The 23,100-nt window shown below is 34.2% G+C and overlaps 3 protein-coding genes across 5 annotated transcripts; 1 reads left to right on the forward strand and 2 right to left on the reverse strand.

Moving 5' to 3' along the window:
* Positions 1-217: 217 nt before the first annotated feature.
* Positions 218-6,159, forward strand: LOC111004913 (type 2 DNA topoisomerase 6 subunit B-like). Of its 3 annotated transcripts, none has more exons than XM_022276189.2 (12): positions 218-615; positions 726-834; positions 1,229-1,312; positions 1,812-1,838; positions 2,249-2,357; positions 2,436-2,511; positions 3,507-3,527; positions 3,811-4,001; positions 4,236-4,377; positions 4,608-4,799; positions 4,893-5,027; positions 5,535-5,655. In XM_022276189.2, exons 1-12 carry the CDS (start codon positions 580-582, stop codon positions 5,571-5,573), a joined length of 1,161 nt encoding a protein of 386 aa, XP_022131881.1. In that variant the 5' UTR covers positions 218-579; the 3' UTR covers positions 5,574-5,655. The 3 variants fall into 3 exon arrangements, with proteins under 3 accessions (XP_022131881.1, XP_022131880.1, XP_022131879.1); XM_022276188.2 differs by having other exon boundaries at positions 219-615; positions 1,235-1,312; positions 5,599-6,159; XM_022276187.2 differs by having other exon boundaries at positions 220-615; positions 5,599-6,159.
* Positions 6,000-10,392, reverse strand: LOC111004915 (ADP-ribosylation factor 2). The gene is made up of 7 exons (XM_022276190.2): positions 10,235-10,392; positions 9,457-9,627; positions 9,201-9,271; positions 8,946-9,065; positions 7,958-8,076; positions 7,794-7,875; positions 6,000-6,225 (listed from the first exon to the last, which is right to left on the reverse strand). Exons 2-7 carry the CDS (start codon positions 9,602-9,604, stop codon positions 6,220-6,222), a joined length of 546 nt encoding a protein of 181 aa, XP_022131882.1. The 5' UTR covers positions 9,605-9,627; positions 10,235-10,392; the 3' UTR covers positions 6,000-6,219.
* Positions 10,393-11,999: 1,607 nt separating this feature from the next.
* Positions 12,000-21,599, reverse strand: VPS34 (vacuolar protein sorting 34). The gene is made up of 17 exons (XM_022275992.2): positions 21,337-21,599; positions 20,951-21,047; positions 20,488-20,584; positions 19,892-20,050; positions 19,579-19,788; positions 18,943-19,121; positions 17,243-17,390; positions 16,181-16,276; positions 15,112-15,247; positions 14,886-15,007; positions 14,454-14,648; positions 14,106-14,276; positions 13,888-14,025; positions 13,427-13,581; positions 12,666-12,809; positions 12,395-12,542; positions 12,000-12,320 (listed from the first exon to the last, which is right to left on the reverse strand). The coding sequence occupies exons 1-17, from the start codon at positions 21,446-21,448 to the stop codon at positions 12,183-12,185; spliced, it is 2,445 nt and encodes an 814-aa protein (XP_022131684.1). The 5' UTR covers positions 21,449-21,599; the 3' UTR covers positions 12,000-12,182.
* Between the last annotated feature and the right edge of the window lie 1,501 nt (positions 21,600-23,100).

Genomic DNA, 23,100 nt, shown 5'->3' on the forward strand with positions numbered 1-23,100 from the left:
CGTATTGTACTAAAAAAAACATAAAATATTTTCTTTTACATGCTACAAAAACTTCCACTACTTCCGTTAATGAGTAACTTGTGCCTCAAAGTAAAATGAAATGAAAAAAAAATCACTTGTACGCATCTATGGTTCCAAATAAATGACACTGTATTCCTCCTTAGAAAGGAACGACAATTTCAACTATTATAAGAAGTAGAACATATGTGATTATTAATTAAAAAGAAATAAGGAAAAAATACTTGAAAGAAAGGTTATTCAAATATATATAATTTTCGTAGTTCTTTCTTGTCTTTCCCCTCCCTTTTTCTAAGTTTTTTTCTCATTCTTTTCACTCGTGCGTTTAATTGCCTTTGCAAGAACCTGAATCTGGGATCAAAGGCCAGTAAACATCAGTGATCAGAGTTGGTTGGGTGGGCCCTATTGGAAACTTTGCTTGTGTTAGCGAGCCGAGCCGAGCCGGGCCCAACTCAGAGCGTTCTTAAAAATCATAACTACTCTTTGAATTAGAAGCAGTTGTGCATGTTTATTTGCAGGAGCGCGGGAGTCTGTTTCTAGTCTTCTCCCAAAACTTCTACCATGGAGTTTAATTCGCTTCAAGACCTCTTCCTTCTTGTAAGTTCAATCTTGAGGAACCGTGACCGATTTCTTTCAATAAGGAAATAGAGACTCCAAGCACGAGAGACATTTTAAAGAAACTTCTTCCTCTCAACTGTCTATTGCAGCTAATTTCTTCAGCAATACGGAGATGCATCTGCTCCGAACGACTTTGCAGACTCTCAGTTCTTCTGCAACGCTCTGCCGCTTCCGATCCTCCCCTAGTCTGTATTTCTAGTGAGTGATCTCTCGCTCTCTTTCTCGGCGGTGGTTGTCCAAGTACTCGTAATCTCATTCTAGTTCTATTCAATTTTGGTTTATCAAGAATTTCGACGACTTTGTTCTCAGTCGGTTCATGAACTACTTTCGATGAATTTAATTTTCTGGTCCTCCACTAGTTTGCATTTCAAGTGAGGGATGTCTCGCGCTCTTTCTCGTCGGTGATTGTCGAGATACTCGTTATCTCATTTTAGTTCTATTCAATTTTGGTTTATCAAACATTTTGACGACTTTAGGTCTTAGTCAGTTCATTAACTACTTTCGATTCAAAGAATTTTAATGAGGCATTGAAACTTCAAAAGTTACAAAGAAACCTTCTAATGAGAGTAAATCCTGGAATTTTTCGATCTAGTTTCAGATACCGGCCTTGGAAGCTGCCTAGAGGAGTTTCAGGATTTTAAGTGTCCCGTTGAAGGTATCCTTGCTGAACAGTGGGGTGAGTTGCTGACTCTGCTCCACTAGCTCTCTGGCAGTACTTGATAAACAGTAAAATGCTTTAATTAATTCCTCTACGTTATTTGATTACCGTTTGTGTACTATTTTGTTGATTTTTTCGTCTGCATTACGTTCATTGCAGTAGCTCATGTACAGAGGTAGCTACCTTATTCTTTTCCTGAGCATATGCTCATATGGTTAGCTGCCTTCTCACTATAAGGCAACGCGTGCATACATCGTTGTACAAACGATTCCTTATATTTCCTTCTCAGTCAAATAAGCTAACCTGAGACTTTCCACAAACAGCAAGTCTGCAATCATCCTCCCTAAAAGCTGCATTCAGCAAACCAAATTTCATTACATTTTTATTTGTTGGCTGTAGTTATCTCGGTTATATCATCTTCACGTTGAAATGCCATTTAGATATTTTGCAGTAGGATTAGACTACCGTACCATTGTTATGAGGTTGAGTATTAATACATTTCTGGTATTTTATGCAGATGGAATTGTTTCTTTGAGAACTACTAGTAAGTTCCATTTTCTCAAAATTAAACTATTTTTAATTAATATCCTGGGGAATAATGTAATTAAGATCTTCATCGACACCTCCTAGGAAGAGTCAACAGCTACACCATAGAATGTGAGGTCCCTTCCTCTTTGTGGCCCAAGATCAAAGTGATTTAAGCCTTTCTGGATTTCATGGAATACTGAGTTTCTAGATCACTTGCTAAGTGTGCATAGTAGTATAGGCGTAGAATAAGATTAGTGCGTTACAAATAATAAATAAAAAGAAGTTAGAATGCCGTAGAAGAATATTTCACGGAATACTGAGTGTCTAGATCATTTTGAGTTGTTTTCCGCTCTCAAGTTGTACTTTGTTGTTTTAAATCTAGTACCATTTTTTAGTGCATATACTAACGTCCTTTGGAATTTTCAGATTTTTGTGATAATGAGATAAGTTGCTATCAGTTGAATCTGAAAGAAAATGTCACTATCAGGGAGCCAATTTGGCTACCTTCAAACGTTAAGCATGGTGTGAAATTCAGGCATGGAATCACTGGTACTTTTTGGTCACTTCTCATTAATTTTTTTTTATTGGAGGTAATTGGATTTTTTTTTTTTAGTGGAACCGAAGTGCGTTTGTCTGTTTCTGAAGCTGTTGATGTTTTGCTAGCGGAGATCAATTGCTTCTTTCAGAAGGTCCCTTCCCCCTTTATTTATCGCTGAACTCAATCTAGTCTTAACTTTTGGCTTAGTGAAACATTTTACTGGATCTTATCTAATCTGTTTTACTGTATTTCAATTATTATACAGCTTAAAATAATGTTCATTAGTTGTGCGTTATTAACCACAAAAGTAACACGATAGTTGGTTCAAAATATTTCAATCATGAAGACTAATGCTTTTGTCATGCTTTCTCTTCTTTGTTCCCTTTGCTACAATACTAAGGTTTTGGTTGCTGTCTGCACAAAATGAATAAGGCAATATGCACGATATGCACAATGCTTCCATATAGCCTCTTATAGATAACAAAATGAATTAATCCTGAGATGAAATATCAAGTTCCAGAGTCTTGGGTAATTCTAGACTGCTGCTCTTGTCTTCCACTCAGTCCTATCATGGACTGTTACTGTCTATAAAACACGGACACGGCAAAAAAGGAGAAGTATCTGTGTCGGACACGTGTCGGATACGGATACGTCCGGACACGCTCTTAATATTTTACAGTAACCTTCTAACTCAAACGAATTTGAAGGCCGGCCTTGACGAAATAGAAAGTGAAAGTGAAGCATTGATTCAAAAGATAGTTTTTAGATTTAGATAATGGAAGTTTATTAAGGTTTTAGGATACTCTATTGTATTCTCGGTACAAGCAACGTAGTCTCCTCTAGGTAATAAAATATTAAGAGCCAGTAGTAAGAAGTTCAGTTTTGTAATTATCCTAATTGAGATGAACCTGATTAACCATTAATGTTGATCTTTTTGAAAGTCCAGGGTAGAGCAAACTGCTTACTCTCTGTAACTTTAGACTTGTAACTTTATTTATTTACTCTCAAGTTTTATTATTTCTTATCCTAGTGATATCGAACAGCCTTTAGTATCAAATCAACCATGTAGTTTATATTTCTCAAGGTGATTGTTTCCTGAATCATCGTTACATATCTGACCCAAGTTTATCCCGCTTTATTTTGCAGATTCGCATTCTAAAGATCCCTGTAAGTGGAGCTTGTTACTCTATTCCACGCTTCAAATATTATATGCTAACAAAAATTTTCAATGAAACTCCGCAAAAGAACTGCATTTTATGGAACTGGTTTTGTCAACATAATATCTCTTATGTAATTATATATTTAGTCATGCATGGCTTGGCAAGAATTTTCATATTAGAAACCTAAATTTTGGAGAAGAATCTACACGAACAGATATATATTGCAAATTGCCTTACTATGGTGATGCATTTGGCACTAAAGGAACTCATAAGCTTTTCAATTTCATAAGAATGTTGCTATGGAGGTTGTGGTCGAGTGCCAGGATATCCCAGGGTCACGAAATGATGCAGTCTTCCTGGAAAACTTGTCCTCTAGTTCCTCTTTCACAGCCTCAACCCTGGATCATCTGAAATTGGGCCTTGAGGATTATGTATCAAGGCATGGATCTAGTTTGACGTGTGACTCTTGCTTCCCTAACAGGTGTGTTTGTCACCTTAATTCATGCAAACTCAGTTTTTAGACTCAACTTCCTTTGTTTTTAGGTTATTGTAAAAAGAAGAAATAATTTCCTGATGAGATATAAAGCAAGTTTGTTCCACATTTTTCCTGGATTAAGTGAAGCTTTCCCAATTTCGCACTCAGATTTTAATAATTAATTGCTGAACTTGCCTTTGATGCGCATTATATATATACTTCTTTAATTTCGAACTTTAGGGATAATCTGAAGAGTGGGGGTGGAATGATTTGTGAAGAAAAGCGTAAAACGACCACACTGGCAGTGGAGGCAGCGATTGTGATAAGTGAATTATCAAATCCGACCACTAATTGCTTGGGAGCACGGTTCTCCGATACAGAGGTTGTTTGACATATTAAGTATTATCATTCGGTTCCTTCCTGTTCTTTCCGTTCCAGAAAGTAGCAAGCAAGTTTTCCAAATACGAACTATATTCCGAAGCATTCAGACCACATCTCTGTACTACAATCAAAGAGTGCTATCTGTTTCAGGAACTTATTTTTATTAGTCTTCCTTTTCTCTTGGTGATCGCAACTTTGCCTTAGCTTTTACTATGTCACATGATTCCGCAGGTTTTTTGTTTTAAAGATTTTGCACCTTGCTCGATCTCTGAGGCATTTCTAAAGGCATTAAGAGGCATTGACTGGAAACGTTATGGTTTGTCTTTGGAAAGTGCTACCAATCAAAGAAGCCATGCATTACTAAAGTGGGAACACGTGCCCCTATCTTTTCATATTCATATTGTTGTCCACTGCTACCAGAAGGTATATTATTCATTAGATCTTATGTTTAAAGGTTAACAATGATTATTGTGATCTTTATTTTCTATGGTATGTAAAGTTAGTTTTCTGCCTTAGCTTGTGGCCGAGGTCATGCCATTGGTGCAGAAGACTCAGTTTGATAAAAAACTCATAAGTAAAGCAGTTAAGCTTGCACTGGACGATTTGAAGAATAAATATGCGGGATTTCTTCTCAGTGCCAATACCCTGAAGGTAAACGTATGTTTCACAGTCTCGGGTGCACAGACTAAATTGATCATTAAGTTCTAAGTTTCAAAATGGAAGTCCTTTTTTGTGGCAAACAATAAAAAAATTCTTCCATCACGCATTTTTTATTATCCCACACAGTCACGAAGCCAAACACAGTTTAGTGAAGAATTCTGCTAAGCTTTCAGGTTTGGTAACCAATTTTTGACTATAGTGAATTCTTTTGGAAATGCTAGCAATACAATGTAGTTTCTTTTGTATGTGTAATTGTTTGCAGCAATTAAATATAACTTTTTCTAAAATCGTATCTTGGTATTTTTTGTTTTTGCTTGTTTCTTCTGGTTTTTAAAAACAAAAAGAACATATTTGGTATTTGCCATTGAAGTTGGATCAAATTAATCACACTCATGTCATCCTATCTCACAAAAAGAGAAAAAGGATTAGAGCTTGCTTTCTTATAATTTTAGGTTTCCATGTTCAGGGTATTTACATATTATTCATGAAACTGTTTAGGCTTCTCGTAGGAATCAAGTGAAGTTGACAGCTTCCTGAACTTGCCTGTATTATTCATCTTCAGATCAGTAGGTTTGCCCCTGATCTTGCCAAAACGATTGCTGGCCTAGTTTTATACTCCAATGACTTGGATTTCCAAGAAGAATGCCTTGCAATTCTTGGCTTGCAACCTCAACAATCAGAAGGGGAAATTGTTGAAGAAAATATTAAGGAAAGGATAATTTCAGTCATTGAGGTGAATGACGGAAGGCCAAAAGGAACAAAAGAAGTTGCCCCTCTCTTGTTTGGAGATGGTCGCCACCAACTACAGTTTGTGGACGATGAATGTGATGAAGATGGATTTGATCCAATGGAGTTGTAAGTAGAAATTTTGTTATCGCGTTTGTATTGATTCAAAGTGAATGTTGCCAAAACCAAAAGAACGTGATTAAAACGAATTTAAGAAGAGAAAGTGACGTGACGGGATAAGTTTGAATTACACCATCTCATTAAACACACAAAAGCCCAGGTGAGTTGGAGTACACGAACAACCATTACAATATATAACCATAGACAGACTGATACTATGGAAGATCAATCCTAAAGAAAAGGCATGAGAGACTATTCCCCGAAAAACAAGAAAAAGTAGATAACATTCACCCCTGCATCCAGAATCGCCAGTCTACAAGACAACTCTCAACTGCTTTTATGCCTGCATAGAACAAGTGAGTAAATCAACCACCTCCCAGAATTCAACTTAATCTGAAGTCTAACCATGTCAGATATGTTCTATTTTATTCTGTTAATCTGTTATTATTTATTTAATTCATATTATAATTATACATTTAAAATATGAATTAAAAAAAAGTATATATATAAATTTAAGATATGAAATAATAGTATATTAAAATTTGTTATTATGTGTTAAATTTTAAGCTAATGTTACCTGTATTTCTTCAACAAATAATTTCAATATAAACATTTATATTTATCTTAAAAAATGGGGTTTTTTTTTTAACATATATCAACATGTGGGTTGGAAATTAAAATTCGGACAAAATTGGCTAAATTCAAATTATAGTTACTGCATTTTATATTTTAAAAAAACTGCATTTTAGAGAGGTCCCACTCGCACTTCTATTATGATTTTTCCATTATTTGATTGTGCTAAAATTCTAAAAAACTTTTGAAATTCTCTTAAAAAAAACGGTCATCTATAATGCACCCACATCTATCATGATTTTTTTTTTTTTTTACTCTCGATTGTGTGTGGATATGAAAAAATTCTCAAAATTTAGCTTTTCACCATTTCCTTTCGAGTTAAAAAAAAAAAAAAAACTTTTCCTTTTATTGTAGTTTTTCTTTTTTGCTATATTAACAATTCACCAATAATCATAAAATCTAAAATTTGAGTAAGATTGTAATGTTTATAAATTTATGGTGATTTGATGGCTCTAAGTTTCTAGTTTTTAGCATCTTTTTTTCGCTTTTTAGCAGTATAGCACTTTCTTTACAAAAAATAATATTGTGTCTATTTATTTGTAACAATCTTCTAAACTAAAATTATGCCTATGTAAAAAGAAATCTGAATATGAAGAAGCTTTAGGGGAAAAAATCTGCTTGCTTCCAAGTCAATATTAAAAAAAAAAAATTGACCCTAATAAAGACACTTGTTAAAATTGATAAAGGTATGATAATAAGACCAGAATAAATATGGATAAATTTAACTATAATAATGCAATCAAAATTAGACAACTTGAACATAGCCGTATATCCTCAAGCAAAAGATCGTGTATTCGAAAATTTCACCCCTACATTTTGATTTACTACACAAAAAATATATATATATGATTATCAACCTCATTTGACTTATCATTTTATTTTTTGTTTTCTATTTGAAAAATAAAACTTATAAACATTCTACTTCCATGTCCACATCGGTGTTCCATTATTTTATAAATATTTTCAAAATCTGAGCTATATTTTAAAATACTAAACAAAGTAAGTTTTAACAGTTTATTTCTACGTTTAAAAATGTGGCTAAGAATTTAAATGTGGTGAAAGACATATCAAAGAATGTAACTAAATTTCTTTAAAATTAGAAAACTAAAAACTGTAGAAATTTTGGGTTGGAAAAGATTAGGCCTAGTTACAACTTTTGCCTAAAGCTTCATGTTAACCTTTAGTTGCCTCTGACGGTGTTTACAAAATGGGTACTAGGCTGGTTTTGTACTGTGTGTATTCTGAACAGAAAGAGTATCCCAAGGAAATAGCAAATACCTTGTTAGCAATGTTGTTTGAGAGCCAATCCAATCCCTCGTAAAGCCCTTCCCCAGAGGTTGCACAAGTGCTCTGGATATACCTGTAATAAAGGCCACATATGTTCATCATATTTAAAAACAGTATGTATGAAATAAAAATGTCAATGGATACACAAGGATTACCAATGGCGCTGCCGAAGAGAGTGAAGACCAAGCTTATCAGTAATCTCAGCAGCATTCATTGCATTGGGGAGATCTTGTTTGTTAGCAAACACAAGTAATACTGCATCTCGAAGCTCGTCCTGAAGTAAGCGAATAAAAATCTTCAGTTGCAATACCCAAGAAAATAATTGACTACAATTAGAATTAAGAAGCAACCGGGTAAAATGAATAATCAGGAGAAATAAAAAGATGCTGTTACTCAGTTCAATATCTTATTACCATCATTGATCTGAGTGGCAATGGGGTGGGGGTCAAAATTGTAATAATTGCATGAAATATTAGTTACTTTAATCAATTACCGACAAATGTCAAGTACTAGTTACCATAAAATTTCCAAAAATATGTACTGATAATAACAAAGCCATGCCTAACCCTTGTTAGGTACTAGGCATAGTTCTAAACCGATGTCGTGCTTAGTTTATAGGCAGCTCGTAATTTTGACCTTTGAACAAAATATTGACAAATGAAAATACTTGCCAATTTAACTCCCAATATAAGGTTTTGAAAAGTCATTTTGTATTTCATCCGTAGGATATTAGAGAGAGAAAAAACAAGACAAAAAAGTACAAGTTACATAGAAATATAATAAATCTCCAAATGATTAATAGTTCATCCTTGTTTGGTGTTCATTGGATATAAAGAAACTAATTTTATATATGTGGCATGCCATACTAAAATATCATCAAATCTGTCCACCAAGCAACTTCTCGTATAGGACTGAATACTTGGATTCAATGAATTGAATATCCTACATGTAAATATACCGATCTCAGTGCAGAAAAGAAAATCGACCACCATACAATCTTTGATTAAGGGCTTCAATCCTTAAAGTTGAAATTGTCATATTCAGACGCTAAACATGATAACTCTATTGACAGAGTATAGAGCATGAAATCTATAGATCCCTACAAATGAAGTTTACGAAGGATGGGATATATATTTAGCACACCTCATTCAGCATTCTATGCAATTCATCCCTTGCCTCAACAACACGGTCTCTGTCGTTACTGTCCACAACAAATATAAGACCTTGAGTGTTTTGGAAGTAGTGCCTCCACAATGGACGAATCTGTGGAAAGATAAATGTCCTTAATTGGCTATGCAAAAACGTCAATCATCCATGAGTCGATTATAAATAGAAAAATGCACTCAGAAGTTTATCCCCAGCAAACAAATTATGAAAAAGAGATTTCCCAATTCATACCTTGTCCTGACCACCGACATCCCATACAGTGAAGCTGATGTTCTTATATTCCACAGTCTCCACGTTAAATCCTTCAAATAAAAATAAAAATCAATTACGATGTCAAATGTCGATGTCATGGAACCCAACCACATTGATGATGGTATACTTATAATTATAAGATTAGTAACTCCTCTGAAATGATTAAACATCTATAAAGTAGCGTAAAACAGAATGACACACAAAAGGAAAACAAAACGAGGAGTAAAGAGCTTACCGATGGTAGGAATAGTTGTGACGATCTCTCCAAGCTTGAGTTTATAGAGAATGGTCGTCTTACCAGCAGCATCAAGACCAACCATCAGAATTCTCATCTCCTTTTTGGCAAAAAGCCGACTAAAAAGCTTTGCAAAAGTCAGCCCCATTTCTGTTCCTAACGTAGAATCTCCTGCATTTTCGACACAAAAAATATTTTACTCACAAGGAGAAATGTCAATGATTACGAATCGGAACGCTGAAATTATTTAGAACATTAGTGATTTAAAAAGAAAAGGCTAATTATCCTGACAAAAGCGCCAGCATAGGAAATCCAGCAAAGATACCATGCATTCAATTGCACGGAAAAGAAGGTAAGCTAATGAATGATATAATGCGAGATGAAAGAATGAGATCGCTATCCTGCTTATCAGAACCACCGCTTAGTTCATAGAGTACCTATAAATAACTAAAATTCAAATAGCAAGATCTACGATAAAACAAATAATAAAGTCCCGGAAAGAACAGATCGGAATCGTATATTAGCCAAATAGGTGAAGAAGTGCAAAATCGATCAGAAATCCGTAAAGAGAAACTAAAATCGGCAAAATTCTTGAAAAATGAACGATTTAATTATCAGACGAACATAGGCGACATATAAGAAGTACCTAAACTCAGACATATAATCAACAGCAGAGAGAGATAGAAACATAAGAATGGAACGAATTCATTGATATGTTGAAAAGAAGTGTAAATAAAAAAGAATGAAAGCAGATCGAGATTCAGGAGATTGGAATTACCTCTGAGAGCTTCACAGAGAGGTCAGAGGTCTATTCAGAGAGATGGAGAGAGCGAGCTTCAGAGCAACGCGTAATATGGCGCTGGAGGAAGAATATTGCTAAGATGGCCTAATAAAGAAGCGATCGAAGTGGGGTGGAAATACAATACTACCCCTAAGTCGAACTTGCATCTTAAGTCTGCAGTTCCGTATTTCTACCAATCATAATCAGCCACGTCATCCAACGGTGAAATAGCGAAAATGTCAAAACTACTGAATGTCTGAAACGTCAAAATTCGGGGTTGCGCTGTCCTTCCAATTAATGGCTGCCAAGTCGTAGTGTGCACTGTGGGAGGAGAAAATGATTATAATAATAATTAATATGGCTAAATATATGTTTTAGTTTTTATTGTTCAGTTGTTTTTTCCATTAGTCTTTTATGTTTAAATATTTTTAAATTATATTTTTATTGGTTAATTTTAAATTATTTGATGATAAGGTTACACTACATAATATTAAAAGAGTTGGGAAAAAAATTTTGTAGAGGAATTGTGTCACCAAAAGAAGAACCTATATTTCTTCAACTTATTAGAAATTTAGAGAAATCACAAACTTTCTCTATTTCGTAGGCTAAATTTCTTATCTAAATTTATGACAACTCACAAAGAATCGTGGTATGTAAATTTATCATCAATAAAGTTAATGATATAATTGAAAAAAATTATAACAAAAATGTCTAATTTGAAACTTTTTAAACAATAGGATTAAATTGAAATAGTATTGAAATATTCTTGACTATGACATTCATGTAGTATAAAAATGTTAACAACCAATAAGAAAATCATCCATTGAACCAAATTCAACCTTTTTTTTTACAATACAATTGTAGATTTTTGGCCAACATTAACTTAACTCAACGACTAAGATATTTTACTTCGAACTTAGAAATTTAGAATCCAAAAGTGTTAAACCAAACTGCATTTAGTTGACTTGACTTATTTAGTTTTATGCCTATGGCAAATGTACATTAGTACAGTTTCTGCTAAGAAAAGTAATATAAAAAAAAACACATTGTATAAATTATAGGAGTTGTTACAATAACATAATTAGACTTTCAATTGAGTGTTACAATAACATAATTAGACTTTCAATTGAGGCAATTAACCTCACAAATTTATAATTTCTTAATAACAAACTAAAAAATACATCAATCCTTTGAGTGGTTATAATAGAACCTTTGAATTTTTGTTAGTTCACTCAACTTTTGATTCAAGAAGATTGTTACAATTAAACTCGAGATAATTTAAAAAAAACAATAAAATTAAATTAACTACTAAAATGTTATTTTAAATTTAATCACAAAATAGTAACTAAGAAAAGATCATTGATGAATATATGTATTACATCATTGAAACTAAAATCGTTAATTAACTTACAACGACACCTCACACTTTGGTTCTAAGTTGAGAGAGCTAATGGTAGTTGGTACTTGATTACTTGTGATAAAGTGAAGACTGTGTACAATTCAAGGAAAAGGCAGCAACTTATGGGTAGTAATTTTAAATAAATATTCTTGCCAAGATGATAGTAACTAAAATTTAATAATGAAATTTTTAGGAATTCAAATAGAATGATTTGGTTGATTTTGGGCTGAATAGCCCTTTTACCAAGGCCGTATTATTTTTTAACCACTTTCTAAAAAACCTATGTTTTCTAATCGGTTGCAGATGTCATCCATTGTCAGACCAAAATGAGATGTAAACCTAAATGTTAGGCAATAAAAGAAGTTGTTTGGAATCATTAACCCTTTTCTTTCTATTTGAACTTTTTACAGTGTCATAAAACATCTACCATTTTCTGACTGATATTGGGGGGAAGGAGAGGATGAATACATTAGAATAAGGTCGGAGAACTTGTAACAACTAAGAAGCCCTAATACTAGTACCTGTGTGCGTATGTCGTCGGTGCGTTCAGCGCCAGTATTGCGCCCAGCGATGAATCGTTTCAACCATTTGAGGAAATAGCGCACTAACGCTTTCGTTAATAAGATCTTGGAAGAAATGTATACAGGCTTCATCGTCCAAATCCAGCCGAAATTTCTCCTGAAGCTGTGCCACCAACAACTGTTCGGTCAGAACAAGAATATAATACCATAGTACAGGAGAGTCCAAACCATAGTCACCTTAAGAATGCCCTTTTCAGGGTCGGAAGCAATGTCCGGAATATTGGAACCCGCCATCAGGTGAAATAAGTTTAAGATAAGATTACTCGACTTTCGTAGGATGTTGTATGCTTCGCAACAATACGATTTGAACCTTGTATAGTATTGGCTGAATTAGGAAGAAATGATCAGAAATTAGTTTCTCATATACATGGTTTTAAATTAAAAGCATCCTATTACAAAATACAAGTTCCACAAATTAATAAAATATAAAATCTACACATTCCTGTACCTTTCAGCCCCACCCATAGCCTCAACCATCTCCTTGCACAGCTTCATGGGAGGTGGAAATGGCTTGGGATCTCTGCCGAGGATAAACCCAAAATCAACGTGAAACAGACGCCCGTCATCCCTTAAGAGAAGATTGTCCAGGTGCCTGCAGAACACCAAGATCAGTGTCATCAGAATGCCACCCTGGAGATCGGGGTCCCAATCATCAAACACACCACGTATATTGGAGTTTAAAATCTTGATGCATCATTCTTTTTAATGAGAAATAATCATAAATCAAATTACCAAAACTAAAACAGACAAACAGATAAACAGTTTAAATAGTTTGATTCCCTAACTCTCTTCCACATAGGACGTCACCTGAAATTTTTTTTACGTTTAAGATCTTACTATTCAATGACAGCTTTGGGCTAAGATCAAGGATTATACAAGTTTGCACATACATGCCTGTGCTGATTCATGTAAGTGCAACAGTGCACAACAGAAGTTGAACATAGGACCATATGCATGATAATATTCTTATATTCACAACTAAATGTACGGCATTACACAGGCTCATTCCGGAGGTAACATTCTTATATAGTTATATTTGCCATTCTCTTCAGTCCAAAGATAAAAAAGTCAAATTATTTTCAGCAATTTGGAGAAAAATCAAAATTCTCAGTTCTCTTCCTTATCCAGAACACTCAAATATAAAGCAAAAAGATTATAAGCTCTTGGATGTTGGCTATAGAGCCACAAAGTTCAAGAATAACCACCCACCTATCTCCAATGCCCAATATGTACGTAATGACAGAATATCCAGCACAACTTTTTATAAATGTTTCAAGACAGGTAGCTGTGATTCCAAAGGGCCCATGCTCATCAGGATGAAACTTCTGCAGATAGCTTATAATGCTGCGATGTTCTGAAAGGATCTAGACACAGAAAAATACATCTTATTCTACCAATTACAGAACCGTACAAATGGCAAGAAGTTAACCTAAAAGAACTACCAAGGATCAGATTAAAAGAAAGAAAATATTTCTTTTTGCCAATATTAAGAGAAGCCTCAGTCATCATGGCTATATCGTTGCAACCTTGCAATGTTATACAAACATTAAGAAAATTTTCAGAATAAGGTTGGTGTTTTTATTTTCTAGTTTCCTTCAAAAGACTATAAATATCTCGTCTTAGAAAATTATGAAAAAAGAAATGCATTTTGAGTTACAGGTATACAATACCTGTGCCAAAGATCGAGATGGTATGAACTCCAACATGCCTTCATCTTGTCCAGTGGCCAAAACTTTATAAGGAGTCAAGTGAAGGTCAAGATTTTCCAGTTTTAGCAACCGATCCATGAGCCAAACCATTTGAACGACCTACAGACCACAAACTCACGATGACGATTTTAAGGTTTGCAAGAGCCAGGAGTGTGAGGAGGGAGCTGGTCTAGATTTACCAATTGGTCTTGTCTAATATCATCTCCTTTCTTGAAAATGACTTTGCAACTTTCACCATTTTCTGTTCGAAAAGTAAGACGCAAAGGATGTAATGCACTTTTAAATATTGATGATTCTGCTGGCACAATCCCAATAATGAGCACACCCGGAGACAGTGGTGATCGTATGGGCTGGCAATAAGAAATGCCCACAAATTTAATAATAAAAACAACCCAATACATACGGAAAAAGGATTACAGTAACTATCTTAGAAATGAAAATTTTGTATCAAAATATACAAACAAGGCTCTGTAGGTTGACCTTGATCCTAAGATCAACAGTATGCAACATCTATTCTATAGGTGTACCTCTTCAAAGTAAGTTAGTTCGCTCAGAAGACCAGAAAGCAGCTGCCGGAGCTTCTCGATCTTTTTTTGGGTATTGCCACGCACATTACGTACATCCCTCATTATTGAACACAACTGAGCAGTAAGTTCTGTTTGACGAACCAAACCCTGCCATAGCTTAAAACCATCTTCATCTCCATTGACACCAGCAGTCAACTGCCATAAGCCGATTTAATTAAGTGCATTATGCATAATAAAAAAAATTTCACTGCCATGGAACCATTTCTCTATCATCAGTACGCTCAAATGGAAAAAATTATTTGCTCGTGTGATACAAATTCAAGCATGATTTTATCAAACTCACACCAATATGATGCAATTTTTTATTCATTAACTAGCATCTTTGCATATTCCATACTTATAACTGTACTTCATGAGACAATTATAATGCACCTTCATCATATTTTCTTCCAGGATCTCATAGGTACAGTAGAAACGTTTTGCATATGCAGGATCATGAAGCTCGACAGCAACATACCAGCGGAGGAAGCTAGCCAACTCAATATTGCACAGTGCTGCCAAGTTAAAAAGAGTTTTGAGCATGATACAATAAAAGATAACATTGGCACTGGAATGCATAAGCATAAATGCACTAGAATGTACACAAGCCTTGACATACCACGCTGCACAAGGAAATGAGAAAGTCGAGATTTATCAGATCGTTCAAATCTAAGAGCCTGAACCAGTTGAAGCAAGTAACACTGGAGCTCTTCATCATCGGCTCTTTCAAGAACACTGACAGCATATGCACGAACCTGTTAAGATGGCAATCATATGTTTATCCATATCCTTTTGTGTTACAAATACAAGACACTTCCAGCTTTTAAATTTCTTTTGTATGAACTTGCAAGTGAAAAGCGAGCTCGGAAAATTTTGTAACCGGAGTGAGATTATACCTGCCATTTTAGCCAATATATTTGATGCCTTGCAAGATTCATAATACCTTTTTAATTATGTATCAGAAGTGATCCTCCCTCAAATGTACAAATGTGTTCATGTGCATTTGCACAGGCCTTAGGTGCAATGAGTGAAGAGGCTAGGAGCCTTCACTGGGGTATGTGCCACAGGCTTTTTTTTCCTCTTTTTTTAAGAAATAAGAAGACGCTACATTAAAGCTTATATCTTTAAACAATATCTCAAGAAAAAAAAAAAGATCACTTCTTTATTTTTTTAACTATTCACAGTACTAATTTTTTTATCTATAAATATTTATATTTTATTTTCTGTTGTAAAATTAAAAAAACCATTATTTGGTCTCTCTGGATCCAATGAAATAATAGGGCGTTAAAGATAGGTGTAGAGTTTAACAAGTTTTGGGAATTTGTACAGCAAGTTGCCTCCTCTTGAGAAAAATTACACAAATCTTTTCGATACTCTGAGTACCATTTTTGGATTAGGGCCTTCTCAAATCCCTCATTATTCAGTGCTTGACAGGAGATTCCTTGTCTCCTTGCCCTTTTGTACTCTCTTTTTCCTTTTAATAATGTACTCTCTGGTTAAAAAAAAAATTATATATATATATATTTAATAACTATTTTTTTTGTTTCACGCTTAAGCCCCGGATGACTTGCACTTTGTCATTGTCTTAAAAGCCTCTACTCGTGTGCATGTGGAAGAGCAAGAGATTGACATTGATTTCAAGGGTAAAGAATGCAAAGTATTGACTTTCTTTTAGGAAGTGGAACTACCTCTTCACTTTCAAAAACAGGAGAGAGAAGCTCCAATGCATCACAGACATCAATCGTTTCCCATTTATGCATTAACTCTAATGCTTGTTTTGCCTCCTGCACTCGCATTTTCACATAAATGAATGTTTAAAAAGTTGTATCAGGTTTTCTACCCATATAAATAAGTATATCCAAATTATTTTTAGATTAAAATTAGCAACTAGATTGAGATCTAGGATGATACATGCACGATCATGCAGGATTGCATGGTATCTTTTCAAATAAATAAATAAAATCATGCAGGATTGTAACAGAGAGAGCTGATGCAAGAAGATTGCACAGATTGATAAAGTATCAATTGATAGATCTAATGCACTATTAAAATTAGTAAGCTTAATTTGATGGGAAAAAGAATTTTATACAAAAGGACATGCAAGCAGACTGGTTGATCAGAGTAGAGCTACCACCAACCTCAATGCCAACCATCCGTCTAAATGTAAAACCAAAACCAAAATTTTATTGTATAACAACATCAGTAGATGGGCAATCAGTTGGTAGGAAGGTCAGAGGAGGCCAACCAGCAGTGGTTAGGGCAAATTGAGGGGAAGGGAGGGGAGACAGTGGGCCAGTCAGCAGTTTGAACAGAGTAGAGAGTTTTGGGGCGTGGGGTTGAGATTATAGATGTTAGAGTTTTTTCAAAACAACTTAGTTTAACAGCATCATTTACTTGTATAAAAACCTCTCCACCAGATTCTTTTTAAAATTACGTTAGAAATATAAAAAACCAACCCAGGTCAGTTTGGTTTCGATCACACTTCACAGTCATCAATTTTCAATTTTTCTATTTCACCTTCAAAGCCTATTGAAGCAAGGTTTAAATATAAATAAATTAAAAAAAAAAAAGGAAGACTCCACTCCATCAAGTTAATTTAAGAGCTTAAGAGAACCTTACCTTTCCTTCAAGGTGAACAAGGATAAGGGGTAAGAAATATGATTCCATTTGGCTCCATACTTCTATAGGTAAGAGAAGTGCAGTTCAAAGGGTAATGACTATGATGAAAAAAGGATTGAAAGAGAGCTAACCTGAATGTCACTCCACTCAACACATCGAAGAAACTTTGTGAGAGCTCTTTTCTCTGACATCAATGAGAAACGGAATTTCCAGAGAAGTTGTCTTTCGTCTCCACTCAAAGTTCTCGTAGGTGGGTATTTAAGTATTCTCTGTATTGACCTAACAAAAAAAAGAGAGCATATTCAACATAAGGCAACATTAAAACTGCAGTGACATTGGAACCTAAAGTGTAAAGAAATATGTAACCAATTGATGGAGATGATTTATAGATCATCCAGGGAGGTAAAAAGGTGGACCGATCAGCTTACCTTCAACTTCAAAATTTCCGTGACATGGTCATAAAAAATATAACTAAAAAAGGTATCGATTGATTGAAATGATTGGCAAATCATAGAAATAAACACGATATACGAAGCCTGAAATTCCAAGCATGTCGTGTTGATGAAGAAATCTTTGAAACGCACAAAAATCTGCTGTGAATCCCATGGAATACAATTTCTCTATCTAAGTGATTTTCCTTTTTGTATGCCACTTTATCAATTTCAAGCTATTTTTTTTTCTTTTGTACACGTGTGGCCAGAATTTTTCTGTGTATTTCATTTCTTCTTAATGAAAGATAAGTTCTCATAAAACACAAATTATTTAAAGGAAGAAAAGGAACGGCTAGAGAGACAGAATTCCCCAGGAAAAGACTTGCCCAAAAGTCTGTATAGGAGAACCCCAACTACCAAAGTGTCCCTGCTCATTGATAGTTATCAAGAACATTGCTTAAGAATAAGAAAGAGGAATCTCATGTATATACCGTAACCATGGAACAAGGTTTGAATTTATTCATGGGGATTCCATAAATATTTCATTCCAAAAAGGAAAAGTTCGAAACAATTGAGATTTTTGTGGAATATTTAAAAACTGAAAAGCTAAAGACACAGTATGAAGTGCTTAAATGCTCAGGACTCCAAACTTTTGCCTCCTTCATACTCTAAAGCACGATCATCCATTTCCTATTTCTAAAATAAAGATAAAAATAATAGTACAATGTGTGTGAATAAGTTGTCCCCAAAACAAAACGAATGAGAGTAACCATTTAATAAAAAATTCTCCACCCAGAGTACAAGCTATCAAAACAGAACATAAGCTGCAGCGCTATTTTAGAACGATTCTAAAATATCAGCTTTCTATAATTTTGTATGGAAGAACAGCTTGCATTGTTCTAAATAATAAGTCTATCAGTGAAAAGAAAATTAAGAATTTTAAAAATCAATTACTCAAGACATGTTTTCACAGAACTTTTGATTTAAAAAGCATAAAACTATTTTTAAAATGCTCCCAAATAGCTCCTAATGCTTTAACATTCTTATATCAGGAAAAGGTGAGTAAATTTACTCTAGCCAAAACAGCATGAGAATATTCAACTTCATCCCCAAAAATCCTTCTGTTTCTTTCCAGTCACCATGTCATCCAACTACTACTGCCACCAAAGATACCCTAATCATGAAGGAAAAAATCCTGCCATTTCTTTCCAGTTAAAGAACCTAAACAGCAGTCAAGATAGAGAACTGCCAAAATATTACCTTCTTCTGAGCCCTACCATCAAAAATATCTAGCTCATGAAGGAATAGATGCATTCAGGAAAAATCCAGCAAATATCAAATTCAGAAGGCAGTTTAGACCACAAAATAAGTATTAAGTGGTATCTTCATTTACTGCTTACTTTCTTTCATTGGAGCTCGGTTTTAGATCCCTATCAATGATACCACGAGTTAAGCTTCTAGCCAGCTTCAGCTGCTTGTGCTCAGAGGGGTTTATCTTTCCCATTTCAGGATCCCACACATTTACAATTTCATTTGTTGAAGTTATTGGAGACGGCAACAGGAAATTTGCACCAGATTCCTTCATATCATAAAGCCAACTAGAATTATCATACTGTAAATGGTGGGGGATGGGGTGGGATGGAACTCTTGAAATAGAAACAGTTGAAACGTATTCACAAATTAAAACCCGGTACACTAACATTGAAGAACTTAGAAACCATGCAATAGTTGCAGACCCAGCAGACATCATCAGTACTTTCAGATTTGAATGTTCACACAATTGGAAAAGGCAAAACATCATGGTTTTTACTTTCAAGCAATTAAACAGCAACTTCCAACGTATAATAAAACAACTATATAGTAAATTCATGACAGAAACTTGAGATCATTTTCTACAATCAATATCAAATTCTTAACCATGCAGATATGGCGCAAAAACTGATAGCAACTTGTATTTCAACATATGGAATTCTAACTAAAAGAATATAAAAGTAATAATTTAATACATAACAAAAACAAATTTAGATCTACAATACCTGAAAAACCACTCGATGTTCAAATCCACAGAAATCAACAATCAGATATAATTTAGAATTCCCATTTTTAGAGCTTTCTCGCTCCCTAATTAGCTCCATTGCTTTAAATGTAATGCGGTCTAGCCAATCAACATGTAGAATTTGTCCCCTCTCGTACTTATTCACTAGCTTTTCTAGACGTTCCAACTCTCCACGCTCATGTCTGGGAACCTGTACAAGGACAACTTGTGGTTGAATAAAGTCATGAACAATTCAAGAGCCACAAAAGTATTAAAACTGGAAACTTGATGCTCTGTCAGTAACAGTCTGAAACCTTTCCAGGAGTTGCTGTTGGGAACGATCCATCTGCTTCTTTTCCTAACCAAAGCCGAAGCTTCTGCTTACCTGTTTTCAGTTGTTTCTTCCTATTAAAAAGAAGGATTGTTGCCCCCCCAATCAATTCCTCTTCTTTCCCACGTGACACATCCCAAACCTAAATATTCAAGGGTAGCCTAAATTAAAAGAAAAGGTCAAATGTTTGTAAAACATTATTTGTTTCATCGACATCAAGTACAACAGAACATAGTACTTTAGATTATAAGTAGAGCTACAAAGAGAACCGTACAGACCAAGAGAGGCAGTAGCATATCAACCATTATCAATGTTCATAGGCAATAATAATGAATATTAATTCATTCAGGTGGAAAAGTTATAAATTACAAAGTCTAAACTGAGTACAAACCAAGGAACAGGCTCCTACAATTGGTTTCCATAGCATCACAGGGAAGTGCACTCCAAAACTCCAAATGCTTGGATGGTTACGATAATAGGGGAGTTCAATATGTATAAAATTATGAACTTCAGATACTATAATTGTCTAAAGAGGGAAAAAAACAGACAAGAGTAGAGATATCATAAAATCTGACAGACCGTCAAAACGAGTTGTGAATGAGCAGTTAAGTCTCGATATTTGGTACTCAATGTGATGAGTTCACTCCAACAATATGAAGGTCCTGATGATTCCAATCTAACGGAACACAATAATACATGTTAGGTATAAGAGCTGTTATCATCTTTTATCAGAAACGGAAAGTAAAAAATAATAATAACAAATAAATAAAAAGATATTGGCATATAAAATGTACAATAACAAGTTATGAGGATATTGCATCCTACAAACTTTTTTTAAAATGAAATTCAAATTTTAAAAATGATATTGGAAAATTCTAAGGACCTAACAGATAGAAAATAAAGCTTGCAAAAATCATCTTGAAAAGAAGTGAGAGGAAATATGAATATAAGGCGTGTCCTGTAAAAGCAATCTTGAACTCCCAATTATAGTTATGGAGCAAAAGATTGAGAAAAAATTCATAGTGACTGCATGGGATGAAACCTTGTTCTGGTAGGAAGGCCAAACGGGGCACCATCGATGTACAGTGCACACTCAACGAAAAGCTCTGCTTTTCTCTCCTCGGATGCAGAATATATTTCTGAAGAAAGTAACGGAAATATCATTAGAATCAGAAAAAATGAGCGACTGAAATACAACATTCGAGCTATTGATCCATGTTTTATTTAACTAACTAGCTATCACTATGACAACTGGGGAAATTCACCTACTTCATGAATTGAAAAAATAAGTAAAATATTAGGCAGGTCGGACTTTAGCAGAAAATAGATGAATTCCAAAAATCTTCGGCAAACCCAAATAAGGTTTGATAGGCTTTCGAGCAACAACTACGAATACAACCAAGAGGAATTGAAAAATTAAAAGGGCACCTGGATCAGAAGACTTGGCGGGAGGCAAATTACCCTCCAACCTCTCGACCCGAAAGGTGACGGGAAGATTGATGTCGCAGGACAAAAAGAACCGGAATTCGTTTCCGCTCATCTCCGCTAAATTTCTGAAACTTCAATGTTAATTTTGATTTGCTGGAGGGGCTAATAATCCATAATAAAAGCTTCTCAAAAGAAGGAGAATAGAGATGACAAAGTTTGTGTGAAACAACTCGAGCTTCGATCTTGATTTTTATTTTTGAGGGCTAGTAAATTAATAATCTAACGAAGATATTGTTTCAAAAATAAATAAATAATCTAACGAATCTATGGCATCCACCCTAGTTTATATCTTTATATCTCCTATTTTATCGCATGATTCAAGTGGTCAATGAAGATCAATGTAAATAATAAATGATTTAGAAAGAATGAGTTCAAATCGTAACCACCTAACTAAGATTTAATATCCTACAAGTTTCTAAAAAAATATTATTGCACACCGTACCATAGTTTATTTTTTTATAGCTTGTCCCTTCTGTAGCAAGTATTTTCAGATTTTAGCAAATTTTGAAGTATTTTTTTCATTTCTTTTTTCTTTTGAGGATGAAGAGAATTGCAAAGATAGTGTGATAAAAATAAAGTTTCAATTTCATTTTGACAATTAAACTTGGAAGATTAATACTTTTCAATGATTTAAAATCCTATTTTTTTGACATTTAGAATCATAATTTTATCATTCAATGTATTTAACATTGGTCAACGCATAAAATAAACTATTTTATATTAAAATATCGAGGTTGTGACTTTGAATCTCCACGTTAATGCGTTGAACTAAAAAAACAAATTTAACATTCATATCATATATCAACCATCTTTTTCACGTACAACTAAAATTTACGAAACACCAATTTACTTTTAGTCGTAATTATTTTACATGACAGTAATTATTTTAAAAGTCACAATTTCCAAATTAGACTTCAATATCAATAAACAAATAATATTAGATGTTAAATAGACATTTTTTGTATGAAGTTTTAAAATTGAGAGGGTCTAAATGATCATTATGCTAATTCGACCTAGTTGAATAATATTAAAATAACGTGACAGTTAAATTGATGACGGTAATTTATTGGTTTGTCGATATATATTAATTTAGTTTTTTTTTTTTATATGATTGGATTCTCTTTTTTTAGTTATCTCATTCCTTTCACCTTTTTCTTCATTCCCTCGCACAGTGAAGCTCGCAATTGGCCATCGTTTGCTGCCAAGAGAGAGGCGGAGCTCTCCCTCTCTCCATCGTTCCCTTGTGGAAGTCGGCAACAACATCCAGGGGTGAACTTCATTGGAACAGGGAGAAAGAATAAGGTGAAAGGAAAGGAACGAGATAATTTGAAAAAACATATATAATCATAAATAATTATTAAATAATATATTTTGCAAAATCAGCAAAATACCAAGGGGTGTCATTTCAATATTAGTCAATTAGTAGTATCTAAGGACCACTTAAAATTATTTCTCAAATTTTAAACACAAAGTATTAATTTTGAAATTTCAAGATCAAGTAGACACCTCTTACCTCAAGAATCATATGTATTCCTTTTAAAACTTGAAAGATGAAATAGATAGATACACAGAATTTTAGATCGCAGAAGTATATTTTTTCTTAAATTAAGTATAATAAAAAATCCGTAACTACAAATTTTAAAAGGTTAAAAAACCAGCCAAGAGTTTCGGATCCCCACATTTTGCTGAAGAGAAAAAAACAGA

This window comes from Momordica charantia, assembly GCF_013281855.1.
Source record: "Momordica charantia cultivar OHB3-1 chromosome 8 unlocalized genomic scaffold, Mcharantia_2.0 BLBB01000008.1, whole genome shotgun sequence".
Lineage (NCBI taxonomy): Eukaryota > Viridiplantae > Streptophyta > Magnoliopsida > Cucurbitales > Cucurbitaceae > Momordica > Momordica charantia.

Excerpts from the sequence above, each read along its gene's own strand:
- LOC111004915 (XM_022276190.2), bottom strand. The coding sequence starts at position 9,604 with ATGGGGCTGACTTTTGCAAAGCTTTTTAGTCGGCTTTTTGCCAAAAAG. Across the intron at positions 9,272-9,456 it reads CACAACTATTCCTACCATCG|GATTTAACGTGGAGACTGTG; the intron begins GTAAGCTCTTTA and ends TTTTATTTGAAG. Across the intron at positions 9,066-9,200 it reads ATGTCGGTGGTCAGGACAAG|ATTCGTCCATTGTGGAGGCA; the intron begins GTATGAATTGGG and ends ATCTTTCCACAG.
- VPS34 (XM_022275992.2), bottom strand. The coding sequence starts at position 21,448 with ATGAGCGGAAACGAATTCCGGTTCTTTTTGTCCTGCGACATCAATCTT. Across the intron at positions 19,122-19,578 it reads AACATCGAGTGGTTTTTCAG|GAATCTGGTGCAAATTTCCT; the intron begins GTATTGTAGATC and ends TATGATATGAAG. Across the intron at positions 17,391-18,942 it reads CCGAGCTCCAATGAAAGAAA|GTCAATACAGAGAATACTTA; the intron begins GTAAGCAGTAAA and ends TTTTTTTGTTAG.
- LOC111004913 (XM_022276187.2), top strand. The coding sequence starts at position 580 with ATGGAGTTTAATTCGCTTCAAGACCTCTTCCTTCTT. Across the intron at positions 1,313-1,811 it reads TATCCTTGCTGAACAGTGGG|ATGGAATTGTTTCTTTGAGA; the intron begins GTGAGTTGCTGA and ends TATTTTATGCAG. Across the intron at positions 4,378-4,607 it reads CACGGTTCTCCGATACAGAG|GTTTTTTGTTTTAAAGATTT; the intron begins GTTGTTTGACAT and ends ATGATTCCGCAG.